The 17,631-nt window shown below is 40.8% G+C and overlaps 1 protein-coding gene across 1 annotated transcript in view; it reads left to right on the top strand.

Annotated features, from left to right (window-relative positions):
- Window positions 1-17,631, top strand: part of mtmr14 (myotubularin related protein 14) — a 64,610-nt gene continuing 46,979 nt past the window's right edge. The window contains exons 1-13 of the mRNA XM_030051164.1: window positions 1-866; window positions 1,946-2,094; window positions 5,002-5,110; window positions 6,435-6,510; window positions 9,139-9,199; window positions 10,154-10,276; window positions 10,745-10,818; window positions 11,700-11,770; window positions 11,900-11,974; window positions 12,473-12,539; window positions 15,842-15,927; window positions 16,468-16,544; window positions 17,435-17,471. Coding sequence (XP_029907024.1) covers window positions 732-866; window positions 1,946-2,094; window positions 5,002-5,110; window positions 6,435-6,510; window positions 9,139-9,199; window positions 10,154-10,276; window positions 10,745-10,818; window positions 11,700-11,770; window positions 11,900-11,974; window positions 12,473-12,539; window positions 15,842-15,927; window positions 16,468-16,544; window positions 17,435-17,471 — 1,140 coding nt within the window. The 5' untranslated portion in view covers window positions 1-731. The remainder of the gene's footprint in view (window positions 867-1,945; window positions 2,095-5,001; window positions 5,111-6,434; window positions 6,511-9,138; window positions 9,200-10,153; window positions 10,277-10,744; window positions 10,819-11,699; window positions 11,771-11,899; window positions 11,975-12,472; window positions 12,540-15,841; window positions 15,928-16,467; window positions 16,545-17,434; window positions 17,472-17,631) is intronic.

The following is a 17,631-nucleotide window of genomic DNA, read 5'->3' as shown; positions in this document are numbered from 1 at the left end:
AAGTGCACTTCCTGTTTACCGCCTGTTGTACCTTGAGACAGCAGCACTCCGATTGCAACACAGCTCTGCTCGGCCGGGTTTAGATCCACAGCAGGAGACACGGTGCCGAGGCCCTGCAGCCACAGGCTCCACCACTGGGCCACTTTATCATCCCTGTCTTGTTACCGTCGCGATAACCGAGGAGACATGAAGACGTGACATTGAGGAAACGTGAGCAGGCCGGGAAGGATCCTGCGGCTTTCCTGACTCCAACCGACCGGACTCCACTCACAGCCAGGCGCTTTTGTTCACGGTTCCTCTGCTTTTTTGCGAAAACAGCAGCGGCGATGTGGGAGCGGACTCCTCACATCTGAAAATTGTCTTCGAGAAGTGTACGGCGTGTTTATGTTTTAGGTTTATCGCCCGGGAAAGCGAATACGGCTCCGGAGCCGAGCTAGCTAGCTAGCCGCTTAGCCAGTCGTGCTAGCTCCGGTAGCGTTAGCCGTCGCTCGTCGGCGGGGCAGGCCGGCTGTGCAGGCTGGCTAACGGCTTGTGTCTGGACGGTGTCGCGGCCCGCCGGTGCCCTGAATTCGGGAAGACTCCCCGGCTCTGGCCCCCTCAAGCGGGCAGTCAGGAAGAAGCTGGCAGGGAAGGGATGGCCTGGTCGGTCCTCCCGTTCCCAAGGACAAGGCGCAGCGGTGTTTGAAGGAGGGCGAGTCCGGATAGAGCCCACCGCCGCCGGGCGAGGCGCTATGATGGCCGCTTCCCCCTCCGCGGCCGCCAGCCTCACGGCCTCCGGTCTGCCGATCAGAAAGAGCGAGGAAATAGCGGATTTGATAGATTTGTTTTCCAAGACTCAGTACAGAGCAAAAGAAGTCACTCCTCGAGTAAGCATGGTTATTCCCTTTGTTGACATTTCACCAGAACCTGCCATATGACTGACATAAACACCAAACTCAGCTTTAAATTATGTAGCCAAACCTTTTTTTTTTTTTTTTTGAAAAATGGAATTTAATTGAAGACTAAATGAACTGTTGCAGTCACAGCATTTTGTTTTATAGTCTACTTTAAACTGCTCCTTTTATCATGTCAGCTCACTGTAAACATCAGCTTGTTTATAACTTGAGCACCACACCAGGACTACACGATATGGACAGTTCATACCTTGATATTTATGCCAAATAGCTTGATAGTGATATGGCATACAGTATAGGTTCACACTTTTAAGCATAGCAGCAGTGAGAAAGTCAGAAAAAACAGCATAATGATTCCAACTGGATGTAGAAAATGCAGTTCCTTCACAAATAATTTTTATGACCAGAACAGACAAATCACCGTTTTAGGCTAACCCTAACCCTAAACTTGATATCGTCCATATCTTTGTCTATTGAGATCTAATTTCTTGCATGTTTGTATCTAGATAACAATATGTAGTGCAGCCCCTAAACCACAGGGAATGAATTGGATGTTTATTCTCACATACTCATATGAGACACCTCCAATGCCAGCAGTTCCTTGATCTTGAACATCCAAACCCAATAAACTTTGTGGAAACTTAAGTGGAGCAATGACTGGTGCCTGACAAGATTATTCTATTAGTGTGGGAAATTGGATGTGGGTCATCAAACTGGCTGCATAGAGGGAACATTGGTCCTGAATGCTTTCTGATGTGACTTTTATTTTTAGACTCGGCTTCCACATCATTCTCCATTTAACGGTACAAACTGAAAGGCCAACATTGTACTCACTCGCGCCCCACCTTGTCATACCCAAATGGCATCCCCGGATTAGGCGATACTTTTCACAAAAGTTAACTGAAACCACGGTTTTAATAATTTTGGATTGCTTTTTTTCTGAAGCTGATGTTTTGGGCTACATGTTTTGGTCTAAAATGGATAGTTCCCCTTTATCCTCCAGGTGGTTGCATGTAAACACCTAACAGCAAGTTTATTTCTGTCTTTTACAGGTGGAAGCAATAGAGAAGCGCTGCCTAGAGCTGTTTGGCAGAGATTACAAGTACAGCGTCATCCACAACACCAACGGAGAAGTGTGCGGCCATTACCCCCGACAAATAGTCTACCTGGAGTATGAGTGCACAGAGGTCCAGAAAGACAGGTACCTCTCCGCTCCTCGGCTTGTCCTTCACATTACAATACAAAGTCCAGGCCATTAAGTTACCAATTACTGGCTTGTTTGTTTCTGTCGCAGCTCTGATCGTGTCCACCTTTACTTCAGGTCAGGGAGCAAAGGTCACACGTCTCTAGTTTTTCTGATTGCATCAAGGCAGCAGAGGGTTAAAGTGACTGCTCTGTCACGTGAGGTCACGTTATAGCTGGAAATGGGAAGTAATGTGCCGTGATTCAACAAAGTCCTATTTCTAACTGCTGTTTGATGTGGTTCCACTGTTTTTCCACTGCCTTTTCCACTGCTTCCACTGAGTGTCAGAGGAAGATGCACTTTAGGGCTGTGAGCAAAGACGCCATTCACAGCAAAGCTCCCTGATCTGGACAAGCCCCTTGTGTGCAAAGAGTGCCCCCCCCCAGGCATAATGTTTTTAGTTCATAGTCTGTCCTGCAGTTACCCCTGTTGCAAATGAATAAGTCGGGAAACAACATTTAAATTATTCATAGCAGCATTGATGTTTTTTGCCCTGCTGATGCATTATGAACATTAAAGCACATTTGCTATGCAGCTTTTATGCACAATTGTTTGTGTTGTTTGACAAAGACACAGATCACGTGTCGGCAGTTTCACTAATTGAAACATTGAAATGGAGCAGTGAATGGTTCGATAAGGCTGCGTTCACACAGGATCCGGCAGTCTGGCCCCTTCCTGCAGGGTTGTGCGGTGATGTGTGTGTGTCACCACGTGGCTCATCTGTCTGTTTGTCTGACCGCCGGCTTACATGATTGGCCACCGCAGCGTGACGTTGCATTCTGGCAAAACTTGATTCTGGTTCTACCTCTTGCCATATGGCTGCTGTGTTTTTTTTTGTTTTTTTTTTTGCTGAACATCCTGAGGTACTCACTGCCACAGGCTAAACGCACCCGCCTCATTCAAATAAATGGGAGGACTGCTGTTTTTCATGTATTTCCAGATTCTGTCTGAATGCAGCCTAAAGGGGTAAAACACTTGTTGAGTGAATGGCCATCGGTTCATTGAGTTATGGTCTGGTTTTCAGTGGGAAACCCACACTTCTAGTTGGGTTTTATTTTTAAACATGGCTTCCAAATCTCCCTCTGTTTTTCAGTGCAGCACTGGTTCCGACACACACTTTTTGGGAAGATTAAAATAACTCTACAAGACATTTCATAAGACAGTCATCAAACAAATGTCTTCTGTGTAGAATTGTTACAAGGCATTTCCTCTATTATATAGAGTTTGCATTGGTGTCCTCCCTGTTAAATGGTCATAAACTAGTTAAAATGAAGACACTAATTGAAAACGTATGATATTTGAAGCTTTAGTAGTAGTGTATTAGTAGCAGTGGCTTTTTAGAAATCAACAGTATTGGGTATTGAACTACAGTATGTGTAAGTTTAAATAATATCTCCTCCACATTGTAGCTTTAACATTGTTTTCACTCACAATTGGCTTTGCTCAAACCATATCATCTTTATTGGTCAATTTGCTGCATACACAGGTGTAAAGGTGAGTGAAAATATTGGGTGCTTGCTCCTCAACAGGAGGGAAGTAACAGCCACAGTCTAAACAAAACTAGATCAAAATCCAGTATACAACAGGACTGCGACAACATTTAGAAAGTTTCATGAGCAATGGCAATTTTTTATACAGTTAAATAGCTCTGTTTTGTTTTTAAAATGAAATAGGCTGCTTTTCCACTGCATGGTACGGCTCAACTCGACTCAAATCTGCCCACATTTTTTGGTTTTCCATTGGGCTAAAGTTGTGAATAGTTCCTGGTCCTTTTTTATTTATCATTCACATCCGTTCAGGTTCTCAGTGAGCTGAGTTGATACTGAGGGGAATCTCTTAGTTGCAGTAATATTGTTCACGTGAAGCAGCCATCTTGAGCCGCATTGCACCGATTCATTTTGAAAAAGCAACAACCAATGAGGAAGGTCCTAAACTCAGTCGACCAATAGTGAAACTTAATTGCTTACTTGGCGGCAGACGTTCAGGTTTGAAGGCTGCTTAATGTACAAGATAGGACACCTACACATACCATAATATGGAATGAAATGAAATGGGTCCAGTGGGTTGAGATGTCAGACTCCTGTGATCATATATATTTTTGAATGCCTGAGGTTAATTTTCATATTGACAGGAGGAAAGGAAAAAAAAAAATCTTAGGTTTACTCTTTGTAATTGTCCGTAAAGTGCCAGTGAAAATCTTTTCGTTTTAAAAAAAAAAACATTTTTGAAGTTTCCAGTTTAAAAAGTTCCTGATTATTAGTATCAGTCAGTGTTGGACCATGCATTCGGTTCAAATAAACCTTAAACCGTCACAAGATACTTCTCCACATGATTGCACATGATACCATGATTTATAATTTTTTATGTTTGTTTGCTGAACTGTGAATAGTTCCCCTGTTTTCCTGACAAAGCTGCTATGTATAATTCAGATGTGCATAAGTATAAATAAACTTTTTATTCTTAAAAAGGAAATCCTTAAATTTTTTAGGAAGTCCATTCAAGTGTTTCTTTTTTTTTTTTTTTTTTTTGGTGGCAAAAGCAGCAGTTAACAGTCAGGCAGTTAAGGTAGATTGATTAACTTAAGGAAATGATCAGTCGTCGCTGATGCCAAATGTTGTCCTATTTAACTGCTGACCTAATTCTCAGACATCAGGAGCAGGTGATTGTTTGCTCGCGGCTGATTGATTGTTGTCATCTCCTTCGATACTTCAGCACCCACCGCTCACTAATCTCTCTTGTCAAGTGCTTTGTGTTTTCGTGTAATTGCATCTTCTTTATAAAGAACTAAATTGAGTTTGAATGATTAAATGATGGACTAATGGAAAACTTGTGTTTGTGTGTGTGTGTGTGTGTGTGTGTGTGTAGGTTTGAGAGCACAGTGCAGATCAGTAAGTTGCAGGACTTGGTCAACAGGAGTAAGCTGGCTCGCTGCAGAGGGAGGTTCGTCTGTCCTGTCATCCTCTACAATGGCAAGGTACTGCTGCCGGGCCGGTCCTGGGAGCTCTACTCAGTCTCTACTCCGGCTTCTTATGTCACTCGCTCTGTTTAAATGCACTTTTGTGGGCGGGTTTTCTGGGCAGTTATCTGATTCCTCAAATGCCGTGTAAATGGGAAAGCCAGTTTCCATAATCGGGAGAAGTAGATTAAAACACATCAGGTTATGGCACCTAGAATTCTCCTGCAGAAACCTGGTTATTGTGCCGTGTAAACCCTCACACCGATTATGGTTACGGAGGATGTTAGGTTCTCACGGTGACGTCTGTATGTCTGTCTATATGTCGCCACAAACTGGTGAACACAGTGACTCGAGAACATGACGTAAATTCTACAGCTGCAAATAATAATTATTTTCAGTGTCTGTTCATATATCGATTATTAGTCCTCTCATCTATAAAATGTTAAAAAAATAGACAAATGTAGGGCTGTGTATTTGCAAGAACCATAATAAATGGGATTTACCTACTGATTCAATGATTTGTTAAAATTATTATTATTATGATCATTATTATTAGCAATATTAGTATTAGTATTAATAGAAATAATGGTAGTAACAGTAATAACATTATTATGAATAATAGTAATTAATAATAATATGTGTTTCTGTGTTTATCTGCTGATTTGCCTGATATTTATTTACTTGCTATTTCATTTAAATGTTTTTGATTATATTTCACATTAATTCATGATCAATAATGAGCAGTATTTCTGAATATGTTCAAGCTCTTTTCTTGTTTTTCCTGATTTTTGCCTTATTATTTTGTGTCTTTTTGCATTATGTGCCAGTTTTATTAAATTATAGAAATATGATGCAGGACAAAATAATTTTGCAATGAAAAAGGAAAAGTGTTGGCTTGTTTCCCGTGGTTGAAATGTTGCATTAAACAGTATTTGGCAGCATGAATTTGGCGCGCGGACACTTAACCCTTTTTTCAGTTTTGATAAATAACATTGGTAGCACTGTTACAGAAAATGAAAAATTAAAGTAGAAGTCTAATTTAGCTTTATTATTGAAGGTGAAGGTGTAGTCCAGTGCAGTCCAGATGTTAAGAATTAGGACATTTATAATGACAATGTATGCAAAAACAAAAGCTGCCATTACAACTTGGACCAGAAACAGAAAAAAACAGGACACAAACAGGGCCGGTAGTGAAACTAAAAGAAGAAATACCTCAAAGGTGCAACAGAAAACCACGCCGGCAGAGTTTCTTTGGGCACCACTACCTCTTTCCTGTGTTTGTTTTTTGTGGTTGTGTGTGGCGGCCTGTTGATTTGATCAGTGTTTTCCTCTCACACTGCAGCACATTTGCCGGTCGTCCACTCTGGCTGGCTGGGGGGAGCTGTATGGACGCACAGGCTACAACTATATTTTCTCAGGTACGACACACACACACACACACACACACATACACAGAGAATCACTCGAAGTTACACTTTAAAGGGGAAGTTGCGTGGGACTTTTTTCCATGGAAGGTTTCAGTTCCATGTTTGCTCGCTGGCCTGTAAATAGTTGCAGCGGTTCTCAGACAGTTTAATGTTCCCCTCAATAGTTGGTGTCACACAGCATGTAGCAGCTTCATTCAGACTTATTAATCAATTATCGCACTCTCCATGTGCATTAAATAACGGGAAGCTTATCTTGTACCTGTTTTGTAACTTTTTCTGGATTTGTTTGTTGTATCTGGTTGAGAGATAATCTCATAAACCTCATGGGGGTTTTAATCTCACCTGCACAATCTGTTGCATTTTGATTCTTTGCTCTTTTTTTTTTTGTTTCGTTGTGATTTAGAGTTTCGGACACACACGGTACAAGGACAGCAGGGCTAAATGGCTCTTCAAAGCGTCCAGCTGTGTCTTTGTGCTGTGCAGAAGTATAAAAATGTCTTGAAGTGTGTTACATCCCCTCACACTGACCTTAAATCTCACTGCTGTTCGGGACGTGAGCTCAGCGTTGCCCTGTGCTCTGAACCGTGCAGCAGCCCCAGGTTATTATCGGCTTCGGCTCTGATCAGCAGAGGTTGAAATGGGTCACCTGCTAATTTGTGACCCGTGTAGGTGTGATGACACGGGACATGCTCTACATTTTAGGCAGGCAAGCCCAACCTCAGTGTAACTTTAACCTGTGTAACATGATAAATTACCAATAAAGCACCATCTTTTGGATCGGACATTAACTTGTGTTCATCGTGTCAAGATCAGACACCGCTGGGGTGGAACGCGGTTTCAGTCGGGTTGGAAAATTGTGACACCAGTTAACCTGCACAGTGCTTCTACTAATGTAATCGGTGTCACATGCTTTTTTTTTTTTTTAGCAGGTAGTCCAAGGTCAAAAAAATAAAAGCTGAGTAAAACCCACGAGCTTGGTACGAAAGTGGTATTATTGGAACTCAAGGCTTTAGTTGAAATATTTGGCTTCGGTGGCAGCAAGGAATAACTGAATTTTTAGAAAGTGTGAAGTAGGGGTGGGGGAAAAAAATCAGCATTATATAATATTGCAATATTTTTTGTGGCAATATTTTATCGATAAACAGACACCAAGAATCGATGCAACCTTTATGACAGATTTTTATGAGAGAGTTGGTCAAGCTGTCTGCTTGACAATTCGATTTTCCTGCAATAAAAATGATTGAAGTGAGATGAAACAATGAAAACTTTATTGTATTCCATAAAACAGATATTGACAAAGTTTTCCCTTGGGGCATAATGCAGTTGAAAAAAGGTATACATACATGTTATTGCAATACTCAACGCAAAGTGTTCAAAATCACAATACTATCGTGACTATCATCATAATCATGATCATGATAATATCACATCATTGGGCCTCTGGTGATTCCCACCCGTGAAGGACTTCACCTGCTCGCCGACACTTTTTGTTTAAACGTTCTGATTCATCACTCATGCACCAAGAATATTTTCCTGCCTCTGTGAAATCATATCCAACGCCAGAATAAAATTTGGGGCACACGGTAAATCAACAGCATATCAGTTCAGTGAAGATGGCATAGAGAGGGCTGGGTGATTTGGACAGTTCATCAATATCACAATATCTATCGCTGCTTTCAGGAGATATCCACACACAAGGATTTTGATAAACAATTTTCAGTCATGTTGATATGATGACCAAGCAGATACAGGCAAATAATGGAAGGGCTGCAGCAGTTTAATGAGTTCAGGAAACTTGATCACTTTACTGTAACACAGCCATTAGCCATTAAAATGCATATTATAATTTCCAAAATCCACAATGATATCAAGTCTGATTTCACAGTACTGACAGATTACTGATACATCACCAGCCCTCCCTGTTTCCATCCCACTTTGTGATTCAGGCTCATAAACAGGTTCATTTCCACATAAAAATCTATGGTCTAGTGCATCTCTAAACAAAGTAATTTCAATATGATATCCAGGTTTAGATGGCTTAAAGCGTGTTGCAGTGTCCTGGTGAATTTTTAAAGGAATAGTCCAACGTCCAAGTTTTTCTGACTTACCCAGACTGAGACAAGATGTCTGATACCATTTTCCCCTCTGCACATTGTGTGAATAACACAGCTTTGGAGTTACTCTTCGGTTTATTTTTTCACTTTGATGGTGCTGGACTAACGACTCCCATAGACTTCAAGTGTTTATGCTAAGTTAACACAAAATGCTGCCCATAGGAACGGAACCACTGGATGTACAGAGGTGAAAATGGTATCCAACATCTTGTCTCAGTCCAGGGAAGTAGGAAAAAGGGTATTTTGCCCAAATGTTGGAGTGTTCCTCAAGAGATGAAAAAGCTCATTTCATTTTAACACAAAAAAGTCCTCAAATTTAACATCAAACCTGCAACCAGCTGCACAGATGGGCCTTTTTTTGAAACTGCAGTTTGTGGAGGTTAATTTTTCTGAATATACTGTATGTGTTTGAATTTAGGCGACTGGCATCTGTTGGGTTGTGTTTTTTTCCCGTTTTTCTGCTTAGCCCCTCATTGTCTGTTTTTTACGCTCCGCTCCTCTCCAGGGGGTAGCGATGATACGTGGACGGAGTCAGAGGAAGTTCCAGAGGACGACAGCGCCGTCAGGTAATCAGATCCCTTTTTTAACCAGTTTATTGCACGGTGAACACGAGACACCTGTCTCTTTATGGGCTGAATTGGTATGTGACGCAAAATGCCAGTAAAAACAGAACATGACCTCAAAGAAAGTTAATTATAAACACTATTCCAAAAAGTATGTGATGTAAATGGTCTCATACTGTAAACTTTTCCTCTTTTTGCTCTTTAAATCATGGTATGTACATAAATATGTCTGTATCTTTGCGTATGCTGGTATGTAGGTATGTACACAAATCAGAATCAGAAATACTTTAGTGATCCCTGAGGGGAAATTGGATAATGACATCATAATGTATATAAAAACTTACTCTGTTATGTTGGAGTTAAATTGTCCTGATGCACTGCCATGACTCACTTCAAAACTCTAACTGTAGTAATTTACTCTCTTCACTCTTCTGTCACACCTTCAAAACTGTTGATTTAATCCTTCTTACTGTTAAAACTAGGAGGAAAGTCACTTTTCTCTCCCGTGAGTGATTGCCAACCAGACAGCAGTGATGTCTCGAGTTGTTGTTGTGGGCCTTAACCTCTTGTAGACTATTGTCGCAAATTCGCCTCAAACCACTTCCAGTCTTAATGCAGCCGAGGTGGTGCATGTATCCCACTGATGCTGTTGATGCATATTTCACACATACCAAGAATTGTATTGGAAGCACTCTACCACCAATAATTTAGCATCTGCTTGAAGGCAAAAACACAAACAATTTATTTTTTGTAGATAATTGTAAATAAATTCAGGCAGTAAGGGGTTAAACTGGATAAAATCACAGAAGCAGGAATATTTCCACCCAGAGAAAAATCAAGTTTTCTCAAAATCGTTTTCCTGCTCTACTCCTCTCTCCCTCCTCTCTCTCTGTCTCTGTCTCTGTCTCTGTCTCTGTCTCTCTCTCTCTCTCTGTCTCTCTCTCTCACTTCCCTCAGGAACGGGGACTCCCAGCTCTTTGACAAGGTTCGAGGTCACGACATTAAGCTGCTGCGTTACCTCTCGGTTCGCTACATCTGTGACCTGATGGTGGAGAACAAGAAGGTTAAGTTTGGCCTAAAGTAAGGAACAGCCCACACACACACACACACACACACACACACACACACACACACACAATCTAACTGCGTTATTCCGGTCATTGCCTAAGCTGGTCTTTTTATTTGTTGTGAGAAACCTTACGTAAGAGATCTGACTCTTGACTCTCTCTCTCTCTCTCTCTCTGTGTGTGTGTGTGTTTGTGTGTGTGTGTGTGTGTGTGGTCAGAGACCTTTGCATATGCTAATGTGTATGGAGTCGGGATGATTATTTTATATCACAGTGTTTTTGAATATGGGAGGCTTAATTTGGGGTTGATTTTATTCATATAAATGTGTGTTTATATTGCTCTCACTTATGTGATTGTCCTTCCATTAATGAACGCCTGTGTCAAAGTGGTGTGTGTGTATTTTAAATGCTCATAAATACTCATGCTGTGTTTCCTCACCTCTGCTCTGTCGTTCTTCTTCTCTCTCTGTCTGTCTCTCCAGTGTAACGTCCTCTGAGAAGGTGGACAAGGCCCAACGCTATGCAGACTTCACCCTGCTCTCTGTGCCTTACCCAGGTAACATGAAATAAAAGAGCGGGCAAAACTGCAGTATGCACAAAGCAAGACATGTATTTGCTATAAATTACAAGCATCTTAAGAAAATAATGGGCACAAAAATGAGCTGCACGGCTTTGACTTTCTCCGTCAGTAAGAAGAACAAAAAAGTCTGTTTGTTTGTTTGTTTGTTTATCCATTTTACACACAGCTGGTCAGATTATGCCAGAAGATGGGAAATGATCAGTCGTACCACTGTTTTGATTCATGTTGAGAGTTACACTCATTGGCCCAAGGAAGGTTTTATAAATGCAGGTCAGATAACTTGCCCTTCCACAAATTTGACTCTGGGATACATGCCATATTTGTTTTTTCTCTTTGTTGTTTTCCCTCTGAGGCCTTTTCATTTTTTTTGCCAACTGGCCCAAGGAGAGACTGTATTATTTGTACAGTCGAGTCAGTGTGGGACACCGGGTTAGAGATGAGCCAGTATGACAATTCAAAGTTACAGTGTCAGGTGCTTTCCATATCACCACCACCAGCCCTGCAGGTCGCTCGACTGTTTTTTATTTTCATGAAATCAACAAGACAAACTTGAAATGTCTGCTTCACATAAGCAGTATTTGTGTAACTAAGAGATTTGCTGAAATAAATAAATGAATATATCTATATGTGTGTGTTACTTCTAAGCCGTTTTTAGGCATGAAGGGATGTTGTTTAATGGAAAAAATCTGTAAGTGATCTGTAAGTGAAACTATAAGTAATATTGATGAACAAAGTTGATTTTTAGGGGTTTAACCATCGACTGAAGACTTTAATACAGACAGTGGAAATGGTTCTACAAAAATTTTGTCTAATAAATAGTAATGTACACCTCGGTTTGTGTGTGTGTGTGTTTTCAGGATGTGAGTTCTTTAAGGACTACAAAGACAGAGACTACACGGCCGAGGGACTGGTGTTCAATTGGAATCAGGTACATAATGTCTGCTGCTGTAAACACACTATAAAAACACCTGTGTGTGTGTGTGTGTGTGTGTGTGTGTGTGTGTGTGTGTGTGTGTGTGTGTGTATTAACCCGATGTCACTGTGTCTGCACTGACAGGACTATGTGGACGCTCCTTTGACAATCCCTGTGTGCTTTACCAACAACTTGAACATTGACTGGAGTGAATACCAGGTTACCTATTCTATTCTATTCTATTCTATTCTATTCTGCTCCTGTTTTTATTTCACCTTTTTTCTTTTCATTTAAATTCAATTTCCCTCTCTGTTTTATTCTTTTCTGTTGCTGTTTTTATTTCTCCTTTTTCCTCTCTTCTCTTTTCTTTTTAATTCAGTTTCCATCTCCATTCTGTTCTATTTCATTCCACTGTATTCTATTCTGTTTTAATCTATGTTATTGTGCTGCCTAGTATTTGTGGTGTTTCAGCGCCATCTGTTGTTCAGCCCTGAAACTGCACTGACTGTGACTCATCACAGCTTCATCACAAGCCTTAACAAAATGATTTGAACCAAATCAGTGCTCTGTCAGTGTTGGGTTTCTCTTGTGGCTTTGCGGCCACTGATGATGTATTTTCTTGTCATTCATGTGAATTGTAAATTGTGTGTGTGTGTGTGTGTGTGTGTGTGTGTGTGTGTGTGTGTGTGTGTGTGTGTGTGTGTGTGTGTTTGCCAGTCGTGGGACCTGGTGGAGCAAACACAGAACTACCTGAAGCTGCTGCTGCACATCATCAACAGTGATGGTAGGTGGTTGTAGGCACAGGTTTGATTCTCTTATCCATCATTTAATCAGGTCGGGTTACACCACATGAATAATCCTTAGAAATTTAAAGACCTCTAGAAATGGCATGTTACCTCTGTGATTTCATACAATTATTGTCATAACTGGACGTTATACATAACACAGGGAGAGGTTGTTCAAAAATGCAAACCAACAGGATGTCAGTTAGGGAGTGAAACACTGTTTCAGTTGATGGCAACAGAGGAGGGTTGGGATTTATTAAGGTTTTATTGGTTGAAATTTTTTATTTATGCCTACTGTGGCAGCATGAAGTCACCATTAAAGATGCACTGTTCTCCAGAAAGCACTAGGAGCTGATTTGGGAACATAAAATTAAACATCATGCTGAGATTCAGCTACATTTTGGGTCACAGAAAGTTGAGCCTGTTTATCTTTGGCTGAGTTGGAGGCTACTGAAAGTTTAGGGTTGGGATTCATGGTTTAGGGCTGGATTTAGGTTAGACTTAAAGCTAGGCATTTAATGGTGCAGGTAAAGCTTACGCCAGGGTCAGATTACATGATATATCTTTTTTCTTAATATTTTATTTGCACTTTTTCAGAAAAGAGAAGGATAACAAACAGGAACATTATCCACCTCTTCCTACACTAACTATGTCACCCTTTTATTTCAGTTGCACTGTATTTTGAAAAGTGTATAGGACCAGATTTTTAACTGGAAACAATGGGATATTTTTTTGTTCCAGACTTTAGAGAGTGATTTTCTTTGCAGAGACCCTTCCATACTGGATCAACAAAGCTTTCCAATCATTTAGAGTTTGTGACCAGCCAAGAATGGCCATTTCTGGATTGGGATGGAGATTATGTCCATAAATGATGATATGATATATCTATTTTATCAGAATAGTCAGCATGTCAGATCAGGCGTTCACAGTGACATAAATACTTGGCCATGTCTTGGCTGAAATGGAGGTCTCACTGCTTATTTGACCCTGATCAATCAGCACAGGCCGTCTTTCACCCGAAGATTTGTCACACTAGTTGCCACAAAAAAAAAAAAAAAAAACCTTTTCAAACCTTGGCATTATGTTGGGGTGTCATGAGCCATCCTGGACAAAACATCTCATGTCATACATATCATGCAAAATGGTTTAATTTTTGACACGATGCTGGAAATATGCCAGCCACAACAAAAATTGTGTCAAAATGGGGCTGAATCTGTGAAGGAATTGTGAACAGTTTGATCCCGGCTTTAGGGATTACGGAGTGAATGTATTCAGTGAAGGTCCTTACAAGTATAGCAATACATATTCAAAATGTTTCCGTAATGAAAAGGCCCAGAGCAACTGTTATGCTAATACCCCTGGAGAATTTACATACTGCAGAATAAATAGCTGACTGTTCTTAAAATAATCACTTTTGCTCACACAGCTCTTTGGCCTCTGACTGGAGCACAGCAGCAGGAATGTAAATGTGATATATATACTGTAAATATAGGACATAGATCTTAATAAAATATGCCATGTGGTGCGCACTTTTCTCTAAAGTGCTCTGAGTGCATGTAGGTGGCCTCGGTGGCAGGCAGGTCGTTTTATTAAAGTGTCTTCATAAAAGCACCGTGAACCTTTTCCAGTTTCAGGCTTTAATAACTCATTTGATAGGTGAAGTGTTGCGCATACAGTATCATAGGGACACAATAAGCATGAGTGCCATTAGATTCATGTTATGTGGTAATATAGGGATGCACCATTTTTATGTTTCTGGGCTGATGACAATTGCTAACATAGACTGACCTTCTGATGCCGATCGTGGTTGATTCCTATTTCCTTCACTTTAATATAATTAACAGTCTGCACCAACATATTTTGTACGTGTTCTTTATTGAACAACGTTTTGATCAAAGTTTTTATGGTACTCCCACTATGGGCAGCCTTTTCTTAGCATGTTTTACCAGCAGTGAACTTTGAATGGTCTTCACCCACTTTGTAGAAATCCCACACAGCAGACATGATTTGCATTAGTCCGTGCAGGTCGGCCCAGTGTTGCCAGGTTTGGTGGTTTTTCCCCCGACCCAGCAACACTGTTTCACACCATTTGAAATGTTAAACTCTAATCTGTCAGAACTGTTTTGTATTGTTAAAGTTCAAATGGTTTTCAACCCAGAAATTTTTCAACCACAGGACTTATCTGTCAGCTTTTCAGTCTGACATACCTGCTGGTCCTGGTTTAAACAGATGTGTCATAAAATTGTCTGGTTCCAGTCTCAGGCTTATCAATCTTTGCCCCCCTAATATAGTATTAATGGTAAAGTGAGAGTTAAACATGTCTAAAATCAGTTTACCCACCGTTTTCCTTGTGCAAGTTTATACCGCAAACATCTCCTTTACAAGTCTCTTTGTTAGTGTTAAAATCTTGTTTTTCTTTGAATAAGGTAAAAACAGTCTGCCAGTGGGGTCACATAATCCTGCTTGTTTTCCAACTTGACTTCAAAATATCATCATCATCATATTTATGCTTGTTCCCAAAATCATTTCTGAAACAAGTGAAACTTCTATGGAAAGAAGTGGGAGTTTCCTGTCCCACTGGCACATTTTTTTTTTTTTTTTTTCAAAATAAGATTTTAAAGACTGAATAAGACACTAAATGATTGTTAAGATGGAGATTTTGTGGCAGTGTACCAACTTTTTAGGACTAACAGAAATCTTTACTTCATATTTTTACATATTTTCAGTGAACAACATACTCAGTGGTATCAAACTGATGTAAGTTTAAGGATTTATTCTATTCTATTTAATTTCAATCAATAAAGTAAATCTATCTATCTATCTACCTCAGAATATGCCATATGCACACCACAGTGCCACCCCTGCAGTCCTTTCACATTCATTACTCAGTATTAGACATGTGTTGATGCATTTTGGTTGATATAATAATCCTAATACAGAAACTCAAAATGGAGTGAGGTTGCACATCCAGAATTAGGGTATAAAAATCACATCAGGACAGGAAAAGCCTTCATAAGAGCTTTTTATTGCTTCCCTCGCCAGTATGAGTTAGTGTTTTGTAGTGTGAGCTTCAATAAGTGAATGAAATGTGAGTCATTTTGGATGTGCTACTTCCCTGTGTAGTCGTATTGGGTTTGACTTTTTTTTTATGATGAACATATAAGAACGGTGCCTGTTTATTTATAATATAAATATAGAAAAACAATATATTGATACTGGTAATGCGCTTTTCCTCTCAGTGCACTTTGAAGTGTTCACATCGGTCCTCTAAAGGTATTGTGTTTTTTTTTTTTTTCTTCAGATGAGAGCGGCCTCTTGGTGCACTGCATATCAGGCTGGGACCGAACGCCTCTCTTCGTGTCCCTCCTCAGGCTCTCCCTGTGGGCAGTAAGTCTTTACTTTTTCTCTTCCTTTTGCTTATTTTATCTCCTTTTTCCCCCCCTGGTGTCTCTCTGCACGACACTCAGTCACCCGGCTGCTCATTTCAGCCCCTCTACCATTCATTAGTGACTTTGGTAATCCCAAGTTGAATCTATCTGCCTCGGCCCCAGCACCGCTCCTCATTTATTCCTCTCCACACAAATCCAATTTACCATTCCAAACACTCTCCTTAATTAGCCGGCTCTGTATTCATTGCTGTATAAAAATAGAATCCAGAAGTTATAAATATGTATGTGTCTCTCTTTTTCTTCTCTTAAGGATTCATCCTTATTGGAAAGTTGTCATGAGTCAAAATCGCACAGATTTCACAGGGAGTGTTTTTCAAAAGGAATGAGAAATGTGACATGAGAGGAGCTGGGTTTTCAGCTTCGAGAATGTGTGCCTGCGTGAAACGTCTCCTCGATGACTGTCCCGTTGTGTTTTATTTAGCGCTGTTGTTGTGTTTTTGGAGATGTTTGACTCGCTCGTGTTATGTATTTTTCACAGGACGGCGCAGTGCACGCCAGCCTGGAGCCGGCCGAAATCCTGTATCTGACCATCGCTTACGACTGGTTCCTCTTCGGGTAAAAAAATAATCATCTACATCACCGCGATGATAATTTCATAGCCCGGCGGTGAGCTATAACTCACAGCACATTAGCGGGCATAAATAGTTTAGAGGTGCTTTTGCAACTTTCTGTGCCATCTGGTTGAGACAGGCCTTGTTTGAACTGGGACGCATAATTGAGAAGTGACTGGCTGATGAGGAACTGGGAGCAGAGGGAGAGGGAGGCCGGGACACGGCGAGCACCAGAAGCACATTTTGGCTTCGCTCTTGACCGTCCTCTCCCTTTTTACTGCTTCATTCCTTGCCTGCTTCTCTTTTTCTCTATCTCGCTCTCATTCACATTCACACCCGTTCAGCCTCCTGGGATTTTTTCCTTCATAATTACCAGCGTGCATCTCTCCAATTTGAACTCATCAGAGGCAGTGTAGTAAAAAGCCCCTCCACTGCCAGCTAGCCCATGTAATTATACATCAGCAGTCCTGCCCAAGCCCTTGGGACAGTGGCCAGACGGGAGGAGGGATGTGTGTGTGTGTGTGAGACAGAGAGAGATTGGTGAAGAGCGAGATAGTAAAAGCAGAGAGAGTAAAGAAGGGAGTTAGGAGATGTGAGTAAAAACAGTGAAGGGACAAATCATATTTGCCTCCAGGTCATTCAGTGGAGCAATGTATTGATTTCTGTGCTCTTTTACGGCTGTAAGCTTATGGTAACGTATTGTCGACATCATCCAAGCATCCATAATCACTGTTATTAAAAAAACAGCCAAAGCCAGCATAGATTTTGTACCACTATGTGTGTGCTGTAGAATTTATTTTTTTTTTTTTAGTTTTTTTGAGTAGTGTTGTAGGATGTGGTGTAAGTTTTGTCATTAGACATCATCAGTTTATGTCTCCGTGTGTCTGTTTGCAGTCACATGCTGCCAGATCGACTCTCCAAAGGGGAGGAGGTGAGTCCAACTTCGACAGAGAAGTGTTTCCTTTGTATAAGTCCAAATTCAAGTTTGTTTAAAGCCCAGTATCACTGTTTACAGTCTCCAAAGGCTTTACATGCTCACAAGTCTACAACAAACAAGTCAACACTCCATGACTCAGTCCTCATGGAGGGAA

Source organism: Myripristis murdjan, chromosome 5, assembly GCF_902150065.1.
Source record: "Myripristis murdjan chromosome 5, fMyrMur1.1, whole genome shotgun sequence".
NCBI lineage: Eukaryota > Metazoa > Chordata > Actinopteri > Holocentriformes > Holocentridae > Myripristis > Myripristis murdjan.
This window is presented reverse-complemented; position numbering and strand designations above follow the sequence as displayed.